Below are 21580 nucleotides of genomic sequence, written 5' to 3'. Positions count from 1 at the left end.
CTCTCCGTCAGTCTTGGAAGTTAGGAGTGTTTTTACTTTTACAGTTTACAGCTATCCAACTCGGACGCCGATAAAAGCAGGCTCTGCTACCGCTAACTTTGCTGCGGCACGTAGGTGACGCTAAGTCCCTCCTACCTGAGCAAGGTGAGGACAGGATTGGCTCTACAGACATACAAAGATGGGAGAATAAAATAAAAGATGCTTCACTACCCCACAACAATCGAGGTCTCCTTGTGCTGACGTTACCCATGAATGATTTTTAAGATAACACCACTCTTTTATCTCTGACTTGTGACTGTATATAACATGACTGTTTAACATATTTACACTTCATGAACTATTATGTATTACCAACACAAACATTTTAATATCTGTATATGAATGAATGAAACTAATAGCCACAGGGCTACATTAAGAAGTCTTTTATTATAATATAAAATATTATAATAGTGCATATTGTACAACAACAATTCCTATCTGTTCATGTTCATTCAGATAGCTTGGAAATATATACAGTCAACATTATTATTAAAATAGTACCTGGAATACAATCTAGCGATTGCTAATCCACGGGTGTCTTCAGCCAGGACCACCCATCATCGTGTGTTTCGACTCCTTTTCCTGGAACACTCTCAAGGTGGGGAGTCAGCAGTGATTGGCCAGATCACTGCCCACCCGTGGATAGCTTCCAGCTTGGTGCTGATCTTTCGCACCATATCTAACAGGAGGCGTTTTCTGCAGCACTTGCCAAGCGCTGCACTGCTGATCTTCTGTTCTTCCCCTGGATGCCTAGTGCTGTAAGCATCGTCCTTGTCGACTGTGCAGGAAACTCATGGCAGCCAACTTCAACTGGATAAACCCAGACTTTCCATCCTTTCTCCCACACCTCGTCAGCCAAGGTTGTGTATTTGGCTCTCTTATATTTGTTGGCTTCCTCACACCTCTCCTCCCATGGCACGGTCAGTTCTATCATTACCAGTTTCTTTTCCACCTCAGCCCCAAGACTATGTCTGGATGGAGGGTGGCACACCGCAGAAACCATAAATTTGCCTTTAGTGATTTCCTTAATGTGAGCATCGAATGAGAGAGCGAAAGTAACGCCAAGGTTTTTTACTGTGGGACTCTGGGTAATTAAGCAATCCCCAAAGTTCAGGGTAAGGTCTGCAACAAGAGGTAGTTGGGTTTTTGGGCCAACAACTAGCATCTCTGTTTTGTTGGCTTTTAGTCACAAGAAGTTTTGTGACATCCAATTTGTGACAGTGATTAGACATAATTCTAGGTTTGTAAGTTGTGAACGGTCGTCAGGTCTAATTGGTATGTAAATTTGAGTATCATCTGCGTAACAGTGAAATTTAATACCGTAGCTGCGGAAAATGTCACCATGAGGTAGCATGTAAATGGAAAAAAGCAAAGGCCCCAGCACAGAGCCCTGCGGTATGCCAAAGTTAACTTAAAAGTATTCAGATACAGTATTTTTATGTGAGACACAATGGGTTCTATCTGATAGGTAGGAATTTAGCCAGGAAAGCGCAGAGTCGCGGATGCCAACGTAGCTCGCTAGGCGGTTTAAGAGAATATTATGATCGACTGTATCGAATGCTGCACTCAAATCAAGTAGGATAAGAACAGAAGAAGAGTCGGAATCTGAGGCGAGGACCACTTTTGTGAGAGCAGTCTCAGTGCTATGGAGAGACCTAAAGCCAGATTGAAAGGGTTCGAAAAGACTATTACACGAGAGGTAGTTGGTTAGTTGGGTAGAAACTATTCTTTCCAAGACTTTAGAGAGGAAGGGGAGATTGAAGATTGGTCTAAAGTTATTAAGAACATCAGGTTGACGTTAGATTTTTTGAATATTGGGAGAAGTTCCTTAACCAATTTAGCCTAGCCGGGATCCTTATCCTCTTTCTCTCCCTCTCCAAGATGTCAGCCAATTCTCTCAGCACCTTGTGTTGAGACACATCACCATTGTGTCTCACATAAAAATACTATATCTGAATACTCTAAAGTTAACTTTGGCGTACCGCAGGGCTCTGTGCTAGGGCCTTTGCTTTTCTCCATCTACATGCTACCTCTTGGTGAAATTTTCCACAGCTATGGTATTAAATTTCACTGTTACACGGACGATACTCAAATTTACATTCCCATTAGACCTGACAACCGTTCACAAACCTTCACTTACAAACCTAGAATTATGCCTAATCACTGTCACAAATTGGATGCCACAAAACTCCTTGCGACTAAATGCAACAAACAAAACTGCTAGTTGTTGGCCCAAAAACCCAACTGCCTCTTGTTGCAGACCTTACTTTAAATTTTGGGGATTGCTTAATTACCCAGAGTTCCAAACTTAAAAACCTTGGCGTTACTTTCGACTCAGCTCTCTCATTCGATGCTCACATTAAGGAAATCACTAAGATAGCATTTTTCCACCTTCGCAATATCTCGAAAATTCATTCCCTGCTAAATACGGTGGATGCTGAAACCTTAATACACGCTTTTGTTTCATCAAGACTCGATTATTGTAATGTCTTATTCTCTGTCCTACCTGCAGTATTAAAAATCTACAACTCGATTTGACCACATTACTCCAATCCTGACCTCCCTTCACTGGCTCCCAATTCAAGCCAGATCTGACTTTAAGGTGCTTCTGTTAGCATATAAATCGTTATATGGGCTTGCACCATCATATTTATCTGACCTCATCATCCCTTATATTTCCCCTCGTGCCCTCCGATCGCAGGACGCTGGCTACCTGACTGTCCCTAGAATCAAGAAAAAATCAGCAGGCAGTAGAGTGTTCTCCTACCAAGCTCCTGTCTCTGGAACCAGCTACCTCTTACAGTCAGGGAAACTAATTCTGTCGAAATCTTCAAATTTAGACTATTTATTCTCGCAATCATACGACCTAAGATAGCACTGCTGGCTTGGGCTCGACACAGTCTTTTCTCTTACCTTAGCTTAGACAGTATTTATATAGAAATTTGCAGTTGGGAACATAGCATAGCGCTGCCTCCTGGTTGCACTGTGTCTAATCACTTCCTATCTGCTGTCTGTACGAGTGTGTCTGTGCCCAAATACGTCTGGGTTTGTGTGCTGCATTTGCACAGCTCTGTGTGTGTGTGTGTGTGCGGCTGGTTTTCTCCTCCCTTTTCTCAGATTCCAGTGCAGTCAGCAGACAGGTACTGCCCCAGCTCTCATGGTTGTTGGCGCCGGCCTCGGTCCCATCCCTGCTGCTGCTCCCACCTGATGTGTGTCAGACCCTGTGTGTTCTGTGTGCAGCTGTTTTTCTCCCCTTCCTCTGTGTGTGTGTGTGTCTGTGTGTGTTGTGTGTGTGTACACGGCTTCCTCTCTCTCCTCTTCTCTGACTCCAGTGCATTGTTCTACCTGGCAGTGACGGGTGCTGCCCTGGCTCTTCGTCAGTGCTGGCCTTCCTCTTCCCTGCTGCTGTTCCCACCTGGACGCTGAATTACGACTTCTGCCCTCGTTTTTCAGAATTTCTTGGGAGTTTTTCCTTGTGTGCATTAGGGTCTAAGGCTGGGGGTGCCGGGTAGGTTAGGCTGTAGAATAGGTAGATTGTATGTCTTGCTAAAATCTGCTCTTGCCTACCCTGTGTTTTTCGCTATGCTTGTCCTATATCGAATGATGTTAACCCTATCCTAAACCCTCTGTTTTGTGGTGTTCCCCAAGGTTCGGTCCTGGGCCCCATGCTGTTTGCATTATACTTGCTCCCTCTTGGGCTGATAATTACAAATTTTAAAGGTATCTCCTTCCATTGTTATGCAGACGATATTCAATTATATATTTCGTTTCATCCACAAAATGTTTCAAAACTGTCTGTTCTACTGAAGTGCCTCAACTCTATAAAAGATTGGATGGCTGATAATTTTCTTCAGCTAAATACTGACAAAACAGAAGTTCTTGTTTCTGCCCCAGATGACGTTGTCCCGAAGGTGATGGAAAGTCTTGGCTCTTTATCCTCTTCTGTTAAACCTACCCTCCGTAATCTAGGCGTTTCTATGAGCCAGGCTTTGAGTCTTGACCAATATGTAAATTGTTTGTTTCGTTCCTGTTTCTACCAGCTGAGAAACATTGCTAAACTCAGGTCCATTGTGTCCATAGCTGAGATGGAGATGATTATACATGCGTTTATTTCCTCCCGTCTTAATTACTGCAATTCTCTTTTCACTTGTCTTGGCAAGACATCCCTAAACCGCTTACAAGCGGTCCAAAATGCTGCTGCCAAGCTTCTCACCAAGTCCTCCAAAAGGTCTCATGTAACACCAATCCTGTTGTCTTTACACTGGCTTCCCATCAAATTCAGAATACAGTTCAAGATTCTTGTAATCACGTTCAGAGCCTTGCATGATCAGGCACCTGCTTACATTAAAGAGCTACTGCAGCCTTATATTACCAGTAGGACTCTGAGGTCCTGATCAGGGTTTGTTGGTTGTTCCTCGCTCCAGGCTTAAGACAAAGGGTCACTGTGCTTTTGAGGTTGTAGCTCCTAAACTTTGGAACTCTCTCCCACTGGACTTAAGATCTGTGGACACTGTGGACACTTTTAAAAAGCAGCTCAAGACCCATTTGTTTAGACTTGCTTTTGTTAAATTTTTCTTTATCCATTTTTGTGATGTCTTATGTTTTTAGCTGGATGTCTGCATTTAATGTCTGTTGCTCTGTTTATTATTTTGCTTTCTTTGTTTTATTGTGAAGCACTTTGTGACGTCTGTTCTTGAAAGGTGCTATATAAATAAACGTATTATTATTATTATTATTATTATCTGCGCAGGAACTAGCTTGCAGATCTCTCCAGCGCCTCCGCTGTTGTAACTGTGACCTCATACAGGATCAATAGCCAGGTTATCCTTGGGAGAAGGCCATGCTGGTACATCTAGCCCTTGAATTTCCCCGGGAGCCCTGACTTGTCTATCTTGTGGAGACTTTCCTTGAGCTGGTTTTGCAGGTTTTTGATGCTTTGCGTGTCCTTCAGGGTTTCATCATACCATTTGCCTAGACACTTCAGAATCAGATTTATTTCAGAATCAGAATCAGAATAAATTATTAATCAATCAAGAATTAATGGGGTTATTGGTGATAGGAGAGATTGCTTCCCCTTGGATCTCCAGGGTAGACCTGTTGGTAACCTTGCCTCTCCTTATCATCAGGCTTCTAGACTTCTGGGGTTTGAAGGTCATCCTAGCCCAGCTTGCTGTCTCCTCTAGTGCAGTGAGGATCCATCGGGCTTGGACATGTGTGGTGGTAGTGATGGTGAGGTCATTGATGAACCCTCTGTTTGGTGGTTGTCTGATACCCGCATTTGTTGTGGGCCCTCTGGTCACCTCTGCTGCTTTGATGATCAGGTTCATTCCCATCACACACAAGATCACCGATGTGGTGCAGCCTGTGACTATCCCTCTCTCCAGGGCTAGCCATGAGGTTGTGCTGTAATGTCAAATAAGTTTATAGTAGCAGAGAATATTTCTTTAAATTTAGGGTCATAGGTTTCTCTTATCTTGTCATTAGACATGAGAACAGAAAGTGTATTTCTGTCTCTATTTCTATGAGATTGCAGTGCTGCAGAGCCTCTGGTCTTTAGTTATCCATTTTTTTTCAAACCTGGAAACCTAAAGACCAAACCTGGAATTTTTTTTTCAATTTCCAGGTTATGGTCCCCAAGTCTATATATAAGAATGTTTCTTTCTTTAACTCTATGAATGCAAAAGTATTTATAACACCCAAAGAAGTAAGCGACGGGAAGTCAGATCGTGAGCTACAGTCAGACGGTTAGCATACAGAAAAAGGTTTGCATGCATACATGAAAAAAGTCCAATTTACTTTACATGTCATTCTCATGGTTTTGGATGTTATGTGTTTACAGGACAGTTGCAACCTGTTATCGTTGGCTCTCGTAAAATTAGCCGAAACAGCCGCGCGAGCATGACATCTATTGGTTGCCATGGTGACGACTGCTTCCAATTCATCCGGTAGAGTGGTGAGGGCGTCCCACAGTTTGTCAAAGTATTTCTACCCTCCACCTTCATTAGAAGGTCCTCCACAGTTGCGAGTGTAACTTGATTTGGAGTGACACTTGGTGGTGAAGTGGTAGTGGTAGAGGCTAGTTGGTTTGGGACTGGGCCAAGGCCACCATGGAGAGCAACAAACACAAAGAAAAGGGTGGTGCTGAAAAAATATGTGATAAACAGCTGAAGTCATTGGAGAGTGCCCTCATTGTGTCCTCCATCTCTCAGTGAGTATCTAGTTAAACTATAACTGAACAAAAATATAAATGCAACATGGAAAGTTTTGGTTCCATGTTTCCTGAGTTAAAATATCCCATTAATTTTCCATAAAAAGCTTATTTTTCTCAAATCTTCTGTACAAGTTTGTTTACATCCGTTACTGAGCATTTCTCCTTTGCCCAGAATTTCTCTCAAATGATTTTCTCATATGAACTGTAACCAAGTAAAATCTTGAAAATTGTTGCAGGTCAGTTTAGAAGTCCGTCCCTGCTAATACTACTGCTACTACTACTGCTACCACTTCTATCACTACTACTAGTTCTACTGCAACTACTACCACTACCTAGTCCAAACACCAAGTCAAAGGGACTGTTGCTAGGACAGCAAGCACACTTATATTTTCTACCTGAAAATTTAGCCTTTTCTAGTTATTATTATATCATTATATATTTCTGGTTACTTTTTGTTTTTAATTATTTTGATTACTATATTACTATTTTATTTTAATTTTTATTATATATTTATTTGTCATTTGTGTTATTGTCATTTATTTATTATTTGATTTGTTTTTACTTATTTGTTTATATTATTATTTATCATAGTATACGATATTTTTACTTACGGTATTAGAATTGTCCTTATTTTTTTTTAATATTTTTTATTTTTCCACATTTAATAAATGAATAAAATGAAATGACGTCACTCCCACAATGCCTCGCCAACCCGGAAGCGAAAACACTATCACCTCCAAGTTGTTTTGCTCGCGGGTCACGACCGATAAAAACCCCCCAAAATCCGCTTTTAAATGCAGTTTAACCGCGAATATCACGTCACGTAAATGCATCATAACATCTAATATTCCATAACGGGACCCAACTGACTTTCCCCCACTGATGTCTTCCAGGCGGCCGGACAGCTTCGACGGGCTCGGCTACCGCGGACGAGACGAGCCGCCGTACGGAGCGTCCTTCCCGGCCAGGCCGCTGGGAAGCTCCGCGGCGGAGCTCCAGCAGCACTGGGTCACCACGCCGCCTGACATCCCCGGCAGCCGCAACCTGCACCCATCCGAGCGGACACCGCTGTACGACGAGCCGCTCGGAGCTCCCGGGGCCGGGGGAGAGGAGCCGCTGCCCGGCGTGCCGCCTGCCGGTAGGTCGGTGGGGACGGAGGGACTGAGGTTAGCTAGTTAATGGTTGAAAGGGAAGTCTATGGGATAGACTAACGGCTACTTAGCTAATACACTGAACTATATGTTAGAATGTAAACCATACTGTATATGTCAGGCTAACAGATAGTTAGCTAGGAGGCTAAGGATAGCATGGGATATATGGAACAGGCTAATAGAAGTCCATGGAACAGGCTAACTGTTAGCTAACAGGCTAATGATAGAACAGGAAATCTATGGAACAGGCTAACTGTTAACTAATAATGCAATGTAAACCATACATATTAAGCTAACTGTTAGTTAGCTAGCAGCGTAATGATAGAATAGGAAATATATGGAACAGGCTAGTTAACGGCTAGTTAGTTTGGATGCTAATCATATACTGGAAAGTATTAGGAAACGGCCAATAGTTCGTTTAGCTCGCATGCTAATCACAGACTAGACTGTCTATGGAAGAGGCTAACAAGTTTGTTTCATGCTAACTGCAGCGCCAGGTGGGCGGGGCTAAAACGCAGCAGGCTCAGCTGTCAATCACCAGGAGAGAGGAGTTCTTGTCTGTATTTGGCTGAGGTGTAAAGCAGTTTTTTGTCTTTTTCGTTGTCTTTAATTTTCTTTTACTTCTTCCAATTGTTATTAATAGATCATTAATGTTACTTTTATTATTGTAATTATTAATAAAAGTATTTTTATCTCAGATTATTCCTTATTTTTAAAAATGACTCATGTTTATTGTTTTTATTATAGTATTTATTTTATTTGAAGTATTTATGGTGCATTCCATTGGAAGTCAGCCTTTGCCCATTAGGGTTAACGGCAGCTATCTGACAGCTCGTTACATTAGCAGGCGAGTTCATACAGCAAAGACTTCTATCTACTAACAAAGCGCAAGTCACTGAATTAAGTTACAAATGGAAACTACAAAGTTGTTACAACACGTTTTCATAACACAAAAACTACATATCAAGTAAAATCAAGTTTTATTAAGTACAGATTGATGCTGTGACGTCAGCTGTGTTTATGTCGGAGAACTCGTGCAGAAAGAATCTTTCCCGAATTTCCGACTGGGAACTCCGACTTGAACGACCGTTCTGTTGCACTTCTCCGTGTTGGAAGTTGTTTTTCTCTGAGTTCCTTGTACAATGGAATGCACCATTAATTTTATTTATTTATTTTATTGATTATCATGTTTCTGAATATATTTATATGATTCATATTTTTTGTTTCACTTTTTTTTATAGTGATTATCATATTTATTTCTGTATATATTTATATGTTTTTTGGGGGGGTTTCTTTCATTATTTTGGAGTATTTATTTCAAATTTTTATTGATTATCATTTGTTTCTGTATATTATGATTTTTTTTGTGGTTTATTTGTGAATATATTTAATGCTGAATATTTTTATAATTTTATTTTATTTTATTAATTAGCATATTTATTTCTGTATATATCTTTATGATTTTTAATTATTATATATATATTTTTGTTCATTTCAGAACAGCTGAATCGTTTGGCCGGCTTCGGCATCGGATTCGCCAGGTACGAAATGTTTATAGAAATATTTTAATTATTACTTTTATTATATTTCAGTGTTTCCTCTAGGATTTTTTTTAGCAGCGGGGGGAAAGGGTTTTGTTGTACCTGGGTGGTGCGCGTGCGGTCGGAATGAATATCAATAGGTAATTAAAAAATATGAAATAAATTGACACTTGACTGCAAAACAAACTTTAGAACATACTCCACTCTCCTCACTTTCTGCCCTCTCTCCTGCTTCACTCTGCTCTCTCCTGCTTCACTCTGCTCTCTCCTGCTTCACTCTGCTCTCCTGCTCCACTCTGCTTTCCTGCTCCACTCTGCTCTCTCCTGCTTCACTCTGCTCTCTCCTGCTTCACTCTGCTCTCTCCTGCTTCACTCTGCTCTCCTGCTTCACTCTGCTCTCTCCTGCTTCACTCTGCTCTCCTGCTTCACTCTGCTTCACTCTGCTCTCTCCTGCTTCACTCTGCTCTCCTGCTTCACTCTGCTCTCTCCTGCTTCACTCTGCTCTCCTGCTTCACTCTGCTTCACTCTGCTCTCCTGCTTCACTCTGCTCTCCTGCTTCACTCTGCTTCACTCTGCTCTCCTGCTTCACTCTGCTTCACTCTGCTCTCCTGCTTCACTCTGCTTCACTCTGCTTCACTCTGCTCTCCTGCTTCACTCTGCTCTCCTGCTTCACTCTGCTTCACTCTGCTTCACTCTGCTCTCCTGCTTCACTCTGCTCTCCTGCTTCACTCTGCTCTCCTGCTTCACTCTGCTCTCCTGCTTCACTCTGCTTCACTCTGCTCTCCTGCTTCACTCTGCTCTCTCCTGCTTCACTCTGCTCTCTCCTGCTTCACTCTGCTCTCCTGCTTCACTCTGCTCTCTCCTGCTTCACTCTGCTCTCTCCTGCTTCACTCTGCTGTCCTGCTTCACTCTGCTGTCCTGCTTCACTCTGCTCTCTCCTGCTTCACTCTGCTCTCCTGCTTCACTCTGCTGTCCTGCTTCACTCTGCTTCACTCTGCTTCACTCTGCTCTCCTGCTTCACTCTGCTTCACTCTGCTTCACTCTGCTCTCCTGCTTCACTCTGCTTCACTCTGCTCTCCTGCTTCACTCTGCTTCACTCTGCTCTCTCCTGCTTCACTCTGCTCTCTCCTGCTTCACTCTGCTCTCTCCTGCTTCACTCTGCTTCACTCTGCTTCACTCTGCTCTCTCCTGCTTCACTCTGCTCTCCTGCTTCACTCTGCTCTCCTGCTTCACTCTGCTCTCCTGCTTCACTCTGCTTCACTCTGCTTCACTCTGCTCTCCTGCTTCACTCTGCTTCACTCTGCTCTCCTGCTTCACTCTGCTTCACTCTGCTCTCCTGCTTCACTCTGCTTCACTCTGCTTCACTCTGATCTCCTGCTTCACTCTGCTCTCTCCTGCTTCACTCTGCTCTCCTGCTTCACTCTGCTCTCTCCTCAGCTAACCGGCCGGTCAGTGAGCTAGCAGCCGCTCAGCTAACCGGCCGGTCAGTGAGCTAGCAGCCGCTCAGCTAACCAGCCGGTCAGTGAGCTAGCAGCCGCTCAGCTAACCAGCCGGTTAGTGAGCTAGCAGCCGCTCAGCTAACGCCAGCTGACGTTGCCGTGATCCGCTTTTTATTTCTCTTCACAAAAAGCGCTCCAGGCAGCGCTTTTTCCACATCAAAAAATTTTACGTGTGAACGCAGCCTTTTAATCTACCTTTCTCTCTCTTCTCTTTCTTTTTCTCTTCTTTCTCTCTCTCCCTCTCGCCTCGGCCGGGTGTCGCCACTTCTGTATCCGTCGTTTCAAATTAAAAGCCCTCTGCAGAGTCGTGTAATTACGACTTCATGACATTTCATAAAATTCTGAAGCAGCTGCGGCAATAATTTTGCAGTGGCGGGCCACGCTGCAAAATGTATATAACGGAAACTCTATTTCAATAATTGAATTATTTTAAATTTTTTCATTGCAATTTTTGTAAGACTTTTTCATATTTATAAACTTTCATATTAGTAAATTTACGATCAATTATTATTCTTCACAAAATTAAAAGAAATGGTGGAAAAATTTGCTTTCAGAATTTTCCTGGAAGTTTTGGTAATTTTTTTTTTAAATAAAAAATTCAATAAGAAGCAACTTCTGACAGTCATAATTACTTATTGTTATGTTTTTTTTAATAAACCATTTCATGAATCATAATTGATTTTTTTTCAGTCTGTTCACAGAAAATGTGCTTGCTCATCCGTGCATTGTTTTCCGCCGCCAGTGCCAGGTAACAACTTTCCTCTTAATTATTCATGAACTCATTACTTAACCCTAATTGACTTCTGTTTATATTTTTGTTTTTAGTATTTTATTATTTTGTTTGTATAATTTTTGTTTTCAAATGAATTATTTTTTATATATTTGTACACATTATAAAGTAAGGTAACAAGTTAGCTTGTTGATGCCGAATTATTAATTAGCTCAGTAACCCCAATTGACTATTACATTATATCATTTAGCTTTTGTCCAAAGTGACTTACAATAAGTGCATTTTGTCAACAGTAGTGAAACCAACTGTGCATCACAGTCTTCATCAGCTAAGCAATTAATAGGAATAAGTAGCATTCGTTGAATTTTTTTTTGAATAAAGACTGGTAAGAAGACAGGTGACGGGGGACAGAGGAGAGGTAGAGTTGAGTGTCGTCAGCATAACCGTGATAGGAGAAGCCATGAGAGGACATCACATGGCCGAGGGATTCCATTTTATATGCTTTTTAAAATTTTTATTATTTTAATTTCAAATTTAACATGTAAGCAATTTGGAGTAAGGTAAGAAGTTGGCACGTTAGCCCCCTAATTAATAATGAGATTATTTAAACAAGGGTGCTCCAATCAGGATTTTTGGGGCCGATCACCGATCGCTGGAAGCAGGGTCTATTTGAAGCCTTCTATTCATCGTGTAGCATTATTTATTTATTTAACTATTCTTAACAACATTGTATATTAAGTATTAAAATTAAGAGATGAGAAAGTATCATGAATTGACAACTGTTTATTGGCAGCGACATGTGCAACATATTCCACTCTCTCTCTTAGAGACACAACTTAAACCACAGCAGCCTACGCTTGGTTATTGGGAGCAGCTTAGAGCTTAACAAATATAGCTTTCCTGTGGAATAAAATAAATACAATTTTATAAAATAAAAATTTGAATAAAAGCTAAATGTGCACAACACACCAAGTTAGAACAATAAATTATATATAGGCCTACTGAGGCAACAAAAATCAATTCCAATAGACGGAAAACACAGGGCCTTTATCAATTTACTCCAACTTTAGAGACTATAAAAACTGCAACATAACAAAATATTTTTCAATATTAATCTGGATTGAGGGAGCAAACAGTCAGAGTCAGAGTTAAAAAGTAAATATTAACATTTTCAGTCACTCAGTGGATACTGACTAGCACCTACAGTAGCCTATATACAGCTAACCTGCTGTGTTCCCAATAACGTTAATAACCCTTAGTTCTTCTTTTTGGGAATTCAGCCGGTCGTCTTCTTGGCATGGGAAAAATGTTGTGCATACAGTACAAATTGCAGCAAGATATTGAATATCACTGCGGACTCACAGTTTGACCGATCTGAACACCATTTGACACACTTGATATCTACCATCTAGAGAATGTCTGACAATTTTGGTAGCATATGAATGAAGACTTGTGGAGATATAGATGTTAATTGATTTTGTATATTTTGAAAAATATAGAGTGACAGACTTCTGAATTGACCATAGGTTGCAGTGAGGCAAACTTTTGTCACAATTCAGTGGATGTGCTGAAAACATTTCAGCTCTGTAGGATGTTTGGGTGATTTATTTAGATTTTTTGAATTTTGGAATGTGAAATGTCTAGAAATTTAGATTTCTTGTAATAAGCCACGCCCACTTTAATCAATCATTACCAAATTTTATGCATCGACTGAGTCATGACCCTAGATCGTGCAAACCGAATTTCGTACGAATCCATGTAGCCGACAATTACTGTTCAAGATTAAAACAGCTGTGCACACATGGTCATTGATGATATCTGAACATATTCACAAAGTTTCCTGATGATTGGACAATCGGTCATGAAGTTACGACAATTTAGCTGACAGGCCACGCTCTCTCTCAAATTTAAAAATTATTATCCTCGAAACGACAGTAGATATCAACAACCTTTTAATAAGATAAGTCTGTAGATACTACATAAACATTTTGGTGGTGATCTGTCAAACGGTGTAGGAGGAGATGTTAAAAATGTGTTTTTCAAAACTTTAAAAATATCTCAAAAACTTTACAGACGCACCTTGAGGGTCCATATGGCAAAGTTTAGAGTATGGTCACCTGTATAATGTGGACCAAGTTTCATGAAAATCGGACTTACGGTGTGGAAGTTATGGCCTTTAACGTAATAATTTAATTATAGCGCCACCTTAAGGCCGATTGGGTTCATTTTTCTGGACCTAGTAATGGTTACCAATATCTGTCATTGGGCCAAATTTGATGTCTCTGCGATGTACCAACTCACGGGAATTTGCGCCAACGTCGATGAACAATAATAATAAACCAGCACAAAAACAATAGGGTTTCAGCCCCTTCGGGGCTTGAACCCCTAATTAAGCTAAATATTTATATTCATTTTATTTTTAATTTTATGTTCGGCCAGTTCACAAATTTTCTACAAGTGAACACTTAATATTATATGTACTTTTTCATTTACTCTATTATTGTTTATCAATTTTATTTTTTATTCCATTTTATTTATTTTTATTTTTACTTATTTATTTTCAAGGTTTTTCATTATTTTTACCAGTGTAAAATATTTTTGTGTTGATTATTTAAATGATGTGAAAGACTGCGTTCTAATTGGTTGATTGCAGGTGAACTACCACGCTCAGTGTTTCCACCTGTCTCCCTTCAGCGCTGTCGCCGTCATGTACGCCATCGCCAAGGCCCAGGTAATGTTTGTAAACAATATTACACAATCTGAAAAAAAGAATATGACAAATATTTACTAATATAATAATTATTAAAAAAAAAACAGGACAAAAATTGGGTTCAAAAAGGCCTTTGTTTAATTTAAAAATAAATATTTGTGTATTTTTAAAATATGAAGGCTCAGTTAATGTTTATAAATCTTCTCAAATATGGAATTAAAAAAAAAAAAGATGACAAATATTTAGGACAAAAACTTTAGTTGAAAATCAGCTTTTAATTTAATTTAAAAATAAATATAAGGTATGTATTTTTTAAATATAAAGGCTCAGGTAAAGTTTGTAAATGATCTGCTCAAATATGGATCCATTTTTAAAAATATGACAAATAATTAGAACAAACGTGTGGGTTGAAAAAGAGCTTTCAATGTAATTTTAAAAAATTAATATAATTTGCGTATATAAAAGTTTTGGCAACAATTTTGACCGGTGGGATTAAATGGGTTAACCCATTTAATCCCACCGGTCAAAATTGTTGCCAAAACTTTTATAAAGGCTCAGGGCATGTTTATAAACAATGTTCTGAAATATGAAAAAATGACATTCAAAAAGACCTTTCATTGGTGTTTTATTAGTGTTTTCAATTGTCACTTTGTTTTACATAAACCAATTAACATGTGACATAACCAATATTTTTTTACTTAAAGGTATAATATGTAACATTTCTGCATTAAAATATCTAAAAACGACTAGACCTATGTTATTTTTTTTTTTGAGTTGTGTACATTATCCCAAATGTTTCCAACAATGTTCAAACCCAGAGAAATCCCTAATTTTATTCAAGGTAACCCCCCTTAATCCCCTTTACCCCCTAACTTCCGGGGAAACACGGGAAACACCAGCTGATACGTCAGAGAGTGAGGAAGGAAGTCGGCGAACTAGCTAGCTAGCCGCTCTAGCCTCTCTGTTGTTTTTTTCTTTCTATTGTTTTTATTGCTCACTCCTGATGGATCACGATTATTCACTCCCGTTTGCTGCGCGTTCTGTCGCCGAAGCTGTCCCCGTAAAAAAACTCCCATGATCCCACGCTACTTCAAGACGTCATCAAACTACGTCTTTTGTTATTGTTTTGATTGAGAGACCCCCAGCGGCAGAAATTACATACTGTGCGTTTAATTACATAATTATTTGTCAGAATTTATACTCCCAGGGCCCAAAAGCAATGTGGAACGACATGGGCAGCATGTTAACATTAATATTTTTTGTAATAATGATTTCATATTAGGGAGGTCACTTTGATTTATTTAAGCCAATCAACATACAATATAGCTGGCATATTTTTCAAATGATTTGACTTCATTACATTGTAATTATGTGATTTATTCCCCCAGCGCAAAAAAGCACTATACAAACGCATTGCCAAAACCTGAAAATTATATATATATTTTTTAAATACTTTGAACTCATTTTCACTTTGTTTTACATATGCTGGTCAACATACAATAAAACCATCATATTTCAAAAAAAATTCTGACATCATTACATACTAATTATCTGTCATTTATGCATCCAGGGTCCTAAAGCGTTATGGAAAGGCATGGGCAGCACCTTCATCGTGCAGGGAATCTCACTGGGCGCCGAGGGGATCATCAGCGAGTTTACTCCGTTGCCACGGTAACCGCTACTGCTACTGCGAGTACTACTACTTCTGCTGGTAGTACTAGTACTGCAGGAAGTATTGGTACTAGTACTGAGTGTTTTCTTCTTCTACTGCAGGGAATTGCCGCACAAGTGGAGCTTGAAGCAGCTGGCTGGACATTTACTGCTGAAAGGGTGAAGAAGAATTATCAATATTTCTATTCATATATGTAGGGCTGGGCAATAAAACGATAATGATATCTATCACGATAGAACTTATACTCATTATAAATATAATACATGCTCGATAGAAAGGTCGATAGAAAGCATTGCTTGGTTGATTAAGTAAGCAACTCCACACAGCGGAGAGAAAGCCTTGGAACAAAGTTAGGTTACACAACCAACGCATCAGCCAATCATATAGCAGAAATGGAGAAACCTCAAACCAATCATGTAGTATGATGTATGTATCATGTAGTCCTGCCTCGCATAGCGGGGTTAGGTTGCTGTACAAATCCTACACGTGCTTTCTGTATTGGTTGCTGAAGTTGAGAAGAGTGGTGGAAGGAAGGGAAAGAAAGAAATGAGTGTACCGTCAGAGAGAGGTTTGAGCGTCGGCTCGGAAGGAATCTTTAGAAATCATGTGAGTTGGCAGATTTTTGATTTCTAGTGCCCAGTTGCATTAAAAACCTTAGGTGTCATTTTTCCCTTTAGGCAAGTAATTCTTTAGGAGCGTTGCACGAAGCACCTAAAATGATCTCCTCAGCTAAGGGCTTGTATTTAGCGTTTTACAGTAGTTTCAGCTGTAACACCTCGGTTGAGTCCCTTGTTACTGTGGCAACCGCTCGCTGCACAATCCACAGAGGCTCAGCAGAGATCGCTATTATTTTGAAATATCTACAAAACTCAAAACTCCCCTTGCAATTTCATCAAAGTGTACATTTTTGGGACACAACACGAACACTGGAAGCATATTTGGCTATCTGGCTAGCCAGCTTGAAGCCTCCTACACATAAAACATAACTTTCTTAATATTCTTAATATTTCTGTAATATTAATTAATTTGAAAATAATAGGAATATTATAGCTGTAAGCAGCAATACGGCGACCAGGCTCAATCTAGCCATTTAGTAATTTATGCCATTAACAGAAGATGTCAAACACCTGCTTTGAGTTTTCTGCACATGAAACTTCAAAATGGCCACAGTTCACCAGGGACTTGAACTCACCACCTTGTGGTCCAAAGACCTGATCTGAACCACTCTGCCAACTTCTACTTCAGTGTTCCACACTGAAGAAAAAAAGGACAAGTGATTGGTCATAGGTGATAATCCCACATTTCTAGTATGAAATGACCACAGAATTCAAATTTTTCATCTACAACATGTCCTCTGTCTGCCAAAATATTTTTGTGAAGATTCAGAAAAAATTGGCATATTTATTAAGAAAAATTTGTAAAGTACCATTTACAGTAAAACATTTTAACCCTTTCATCCCTAGGCTATTTTTTTAAATTTTCGCCTAAATTGACATACCCAGATTGAAACAGTAATAACTCCACGACTGTAAGGTGCAGAGGCACCTTGTCTGACAGACAACACCTGGGAGAATGTAGATCAAGTGAAAGTTTTTATTTAACTATCATTAGGCCAGAGTGAAAGCAGATTAACCACAGCAGAAATTTTACATTTTACCTCCACCTGAACAAAACTCTAAATTAGACAGTGAATGACATCATTATAACAATGAGCCAGTAGCCATTGATGTTACTGAATCTGTTCTACAAGTTCTGAACTGCAACTCCTCCAAATCTGATTATATAGAAGTGAATAATAATTGATTACATTCATATAGCACTTTTCTAAGTAGTCAAAGCGCTTCACATATCGGGGGGGGGGGGGGGGTTTGCACCAGAACGCTCACCACACATCAGCTATCTCAGTGGAGAGTAGAGGACTGAAAGAGCCAATTAGGTAACGAGGGATGATTAGGTGGCCATGATGGAAGGAAGGCCTGTTTTTTGGGGAATTTTTGGCAGGGCACCGGGGTTACACCCCTACTCTTGCAATGAGTGCCGATGGGATCTTTATTGACCACAGAGTCAGGACCTCGGTTTAACGTCTCATCCGAATGACGGGGCTCTCTCACAGGACAGAGTCCCTGTCTCTGCCCTGGGGCTTTGGGGATATTATTCATGAGACCAGAGAGAAGAGCACCTCCTACTGGTCCTCCACAACAGTTCTACAGCCATTTTAGTAAGAGTAATAGTAGGCGGCCTACAATCAATACAATTGATTTCCATTACAGTGGGATAATTATACACTATGAAGCCTTTTCAGATTATATATGAACCATGAATCATTAGATTTTACCTTTGTGCAATTCATAAATACAAGAAACAACCAAATACACTTTTTCCACCTTGGGTGGGGTTTTAGGAAAAAAAAGTGTAAAATGTCAATTCTCCTCCCCTCAAGGCCAACAAAAGAACAAAAACGGGGAAACCGCTGCAATTTAGGCTAGGCCTATTTGTTATCGTGCCACGTCTGGTAGCAGTTCCTTTTAGAAGTGAGGCACAGAGGGACCGAGACCGTTTGTCTAGGACAGTCTGAAGATGCCATGTACCTAAGTCTGGTGCAAATTGAACAAACAATATGAGAGTAGTTTGATTTAATTAGTTTTACAGTTTTTGAAAAAATCTGAGTGATGGACTTCATAATTTGCACTAGGTTGCAGCATATGAAAGTTTTTTCTCACTCGGGCCTACATTTTAGTGAAAGTTGCAAAGCCGTAGCACGTAGGACTGATTTTTAAATTAATTTTCAGTTTTGAGTTGAGTTTGAATTTTCAGTTTTACAGTTTTTAACTTTAGACGGTTGCTATAGTGCCACCATGGGGAGAATTGGCACTGCTGTGCAAAATTTTGTGCATTTTCATTCACGGGAAGGCAGTTTTTGTCAGAAGAAAGAAAGAAAGAAGGAAGAAAAATAATACCAGCAATAACAATAGGCTACCAGCCCTGTGGGCCGGTCGCCTGATGAAGATGGCACAAATACTTCAGAGACCAGGGGAGGCCCCTTAACATTTAAGGAAAGGAAATGCCCTTAAGGGGCTTTCTGCAACCCATCAGCAATAATATATGATGACTTAAATTGTACTACCTTGCATTTGTGTTTTGGAAGGCACTGAACTCATTTTCATGTTCTCTTCTCATTGAAAGTAAAAAAAGCCTCCAAATAACATCGGTATCTTCAGCTGTCACTCAAAAGGTCATTTTTAAGCCTGACAAAGATGACTTGGCTTATATCATGATATATATCGCTATCGACTGATAAAAAAATATTACATTGTGATAAAGATATTTGCCATATCGCCCAGCCCTACATATATGTATTCATATTTGTACTGTTATATATTAGTATATATATAGTGTATTAGTAGTGCTATATTATTTTCTTATTGCTTATTAAAATATTAATTGATAGTAGTGGTATTTTAATTGTATACATTTTTTTCTTTTTATTTATAGATTATCTATATTTATATTTGCTCTTTAGTCTTTTTACTGTGTTTTTAATGTAACTATATATATATGTTTATTTTATTTGTTTACTATTATTTATTATTAGTAGTGCTATTCTAATAGTATATTAAACATTTTTGATAAAATTTTAATATTTGCTAGATTTAGTAGTATATTTTATTTGTTTTACTTAATTTTTTTACTATTTGAGTAGTATTTTTATAGTAAATAATTTTTTCAGTTTTTTTAATATTAGTAGTTCTGTATTATTATTATTATTATTATTGTTAGTAGTAGTAGTAGTAGTAGTATATCGTTTTTTTTACTAAATTGTATGTTTTTGTAATAAATTATTTCTTATGTAATTGTTTTAGTCATTTAATTTGTAATACATTTTGTAATAAATTATAATTTTATTTTTCACTAAATTTGTGTATTTTGCTTAAATAAATTATATATAAATTTGTTTTATTATTTACTATATTTACCATTTCATTTACTGGGATTTATTAGTAGTAGTATGTGTGTGTGTGTGTGTGTGTGTGTGTGTGTGTGTACATATATATATATATATATATATATATATATATATATATATATATATATATATATATGTGTGTGTGTGTGTGTGTACACCTTTTTTTTTCTATTACTATTCTATAACATCATCTCTCTTTTCTCCATTCATTCTCTATGTTCGCTCATTGTCTCCTCATTGTAACTCTCTCTCTCTCTCTCTCTCTCTCTCTCTCTCTCTCTCCATTCATTGTGTATGTCATTTGGCCGCAGCCTGACTGCCATCGTCGCTTTGCCCTTTTACTGCGCCAGTCTGATCGAAACAGTGCAGGTAAGAAATATGAATTATGATTTTTAATACTTACACGATGATCATATGGTTTCTGTTTCGTAATTATCTATGGAATTTAATAATAAATTCTGTTTTGGAAGCGTTCTCTTGGGTATTGTTATTTTACAATTTTTTTGCTTATTTTTTAGGCTTATATATCAGCAGAAATGGTTAGTTTATGGTTTAAAATTTATTTTCAAGTTTATTTGTGATTTTTTATTTATCTAAATTATGAAGAGTAGTTATAAAACAGAAAACATTTTAGTATTATTAAACAAAATCTTTATATTTTTATGTTGTTTTTTTATTTATTTTTATTGATTTATTTTCAGAATTTTCTTAGATTTATTCATCATTTTATATATTTCCGTTATTTAGGAAATGTTTTAAAAAAATTGTTAAATTAAAAACTTTTTTTCATACATTTTTCCAAAATTGTTTAGCGTTCCTAAATTTTAAGGAAGATTAATGCAAATTTTCAAATTTATTATAATTTTCTCAACACCCGTATTTCTGAAACTCGTCCTTATGAATTATTAATATTTTTCCATGGATAAGTCTATATATGTTTTTCATTATTTTCTTAAAGTCGTCTTATGGAATATTTTGATTATATAAGTGTACCTTCATATGAAAGGAAATATTTTTCAATTTTTTTTCTCTCTCCTAAAATTTTCCAAACATTAGTAATTTTAGGTTACTTGCATAACCCCCATTCTCTTAGTAGCATGAGTGAGATGTCTCACTGTGGCATACGCCTCCATGCGTATGTTCAGAAGCATTTATTCCACTACGGCAGCCCTGAGTGGCTGGCAGTCGTGATGCGTGCGTCCGGACCCTCCTCCTATATATAGGGCTGACGCTGCGTCACTCGTCATTCAAAATAAGCACACCTCTTCTTGCTTCACCCCAGTAGCAAGTAGGGCGGTCTGGTGAGACATCTCACTCATGCTACTCAGAGTGCCGGGGTTATGCAAGTAACCTAAAGTTCTCTTTCATAGCATTCGTTTTGATGTCTCACTATGGGATATGGAGACTCCCGTAACGTCCCGTAAACTCCAAAACTAACTTAATTCTCTCTCTTTTGCCCCTCCCCTCTCCCTCTAACCCCTCCCCTCTCACAGAGTGACATCATCCGTGACCCGCTCCCGGCCCCGCCCCTCTCCTCCCTGCTGGACTGTGTCCTGGAAGGCTCTGCCCGCCTGCTGGGCCTGGGCGTTCCACACAGCAAGCGCCTCCTTCCTCTCTCCTCGTTGCTCCTCCCCTCCTTCGCTCACGCCGTGCTCCGCTGCGCCGCACAAGCGCTCCTCCGGCGAATCGCGTTGCTCGTGAAGCCAAAACAGGAAGTAGAATCCAAAATCGACGCTTTTTTCCCGGAATTGCTGACTGAGTGGGTGGGGTCTCTGGCCGCCGATGTCATTGTTTTCCCGCTGGAGACGGCGCTGCACCGTTTGGCCGTTCAAGGCACGCGCACCATCATCGACGGGACGGACGGTGATATCATTGGTGATGTTGTGCTTCCTGTGAATAGTCAGTACGAAGGGTTTTTTGATTGCTGGCGCGCGATTGGTGGGAAGGAAGGAGGGGCGGGGTTTTACCGGGGGGCGGGGGCGGTGCTGCTGCAGTACGCCATGCAGGCTACGGTGCTGCTGGCAGCGAGGGCGGGGCTTAGAGCACTGGAGGGGCGGGGCTAA

At 39.3% G+C, this 21580-nt stretch overlaps 1 protein-coding gene across 1 annotated transcript; it reads left to right on the top strand.

The window, feature by feature from the left end:
• Positions 1-6983: 6983 nt before the first annotated feature.
• slc25a46 (solute carrier family 25 member 46) lies at positions 6984-21580 on the top strand. Its single transcript, XM_071926404.2, has 8 exons — positions 6984-7388; positions 8900-8942; positions 11132-11189; positions 13825-13902; positions 15452-15552; positions 15655-15711; positions 19829-19886; positions 21011-21580. Exons 1-8 carry the CDS (start codon positions 7133-7135, stop codon positions 21578-21580), a joined length of 1221 nt encoding a protein of 406 aa, XP_071782505.1. The 5' UTR covers positions 6984-7132.

The sequence above is a fragment of the Centroberyx gerrardi genome, chromosome 2 (genome assembly GCF_048128805.1).
Source record: "Centroberyx gerrardi isolate f3 chromosome 2, fCenGer3.hap1.cur.20231027, whole genome shotgun sequence".
NCBI lineage: Eukaryota > Metazoa > Chordata > Actinopteri > Beryciformes > Berycidae > Centroberyx > Centroberyx gerrardi.
The sequence above is the reverse complement of the archived record's forward strand: the minus strand, read 5'-3'. Positions and strand labels throughout refer to the sequence as shown.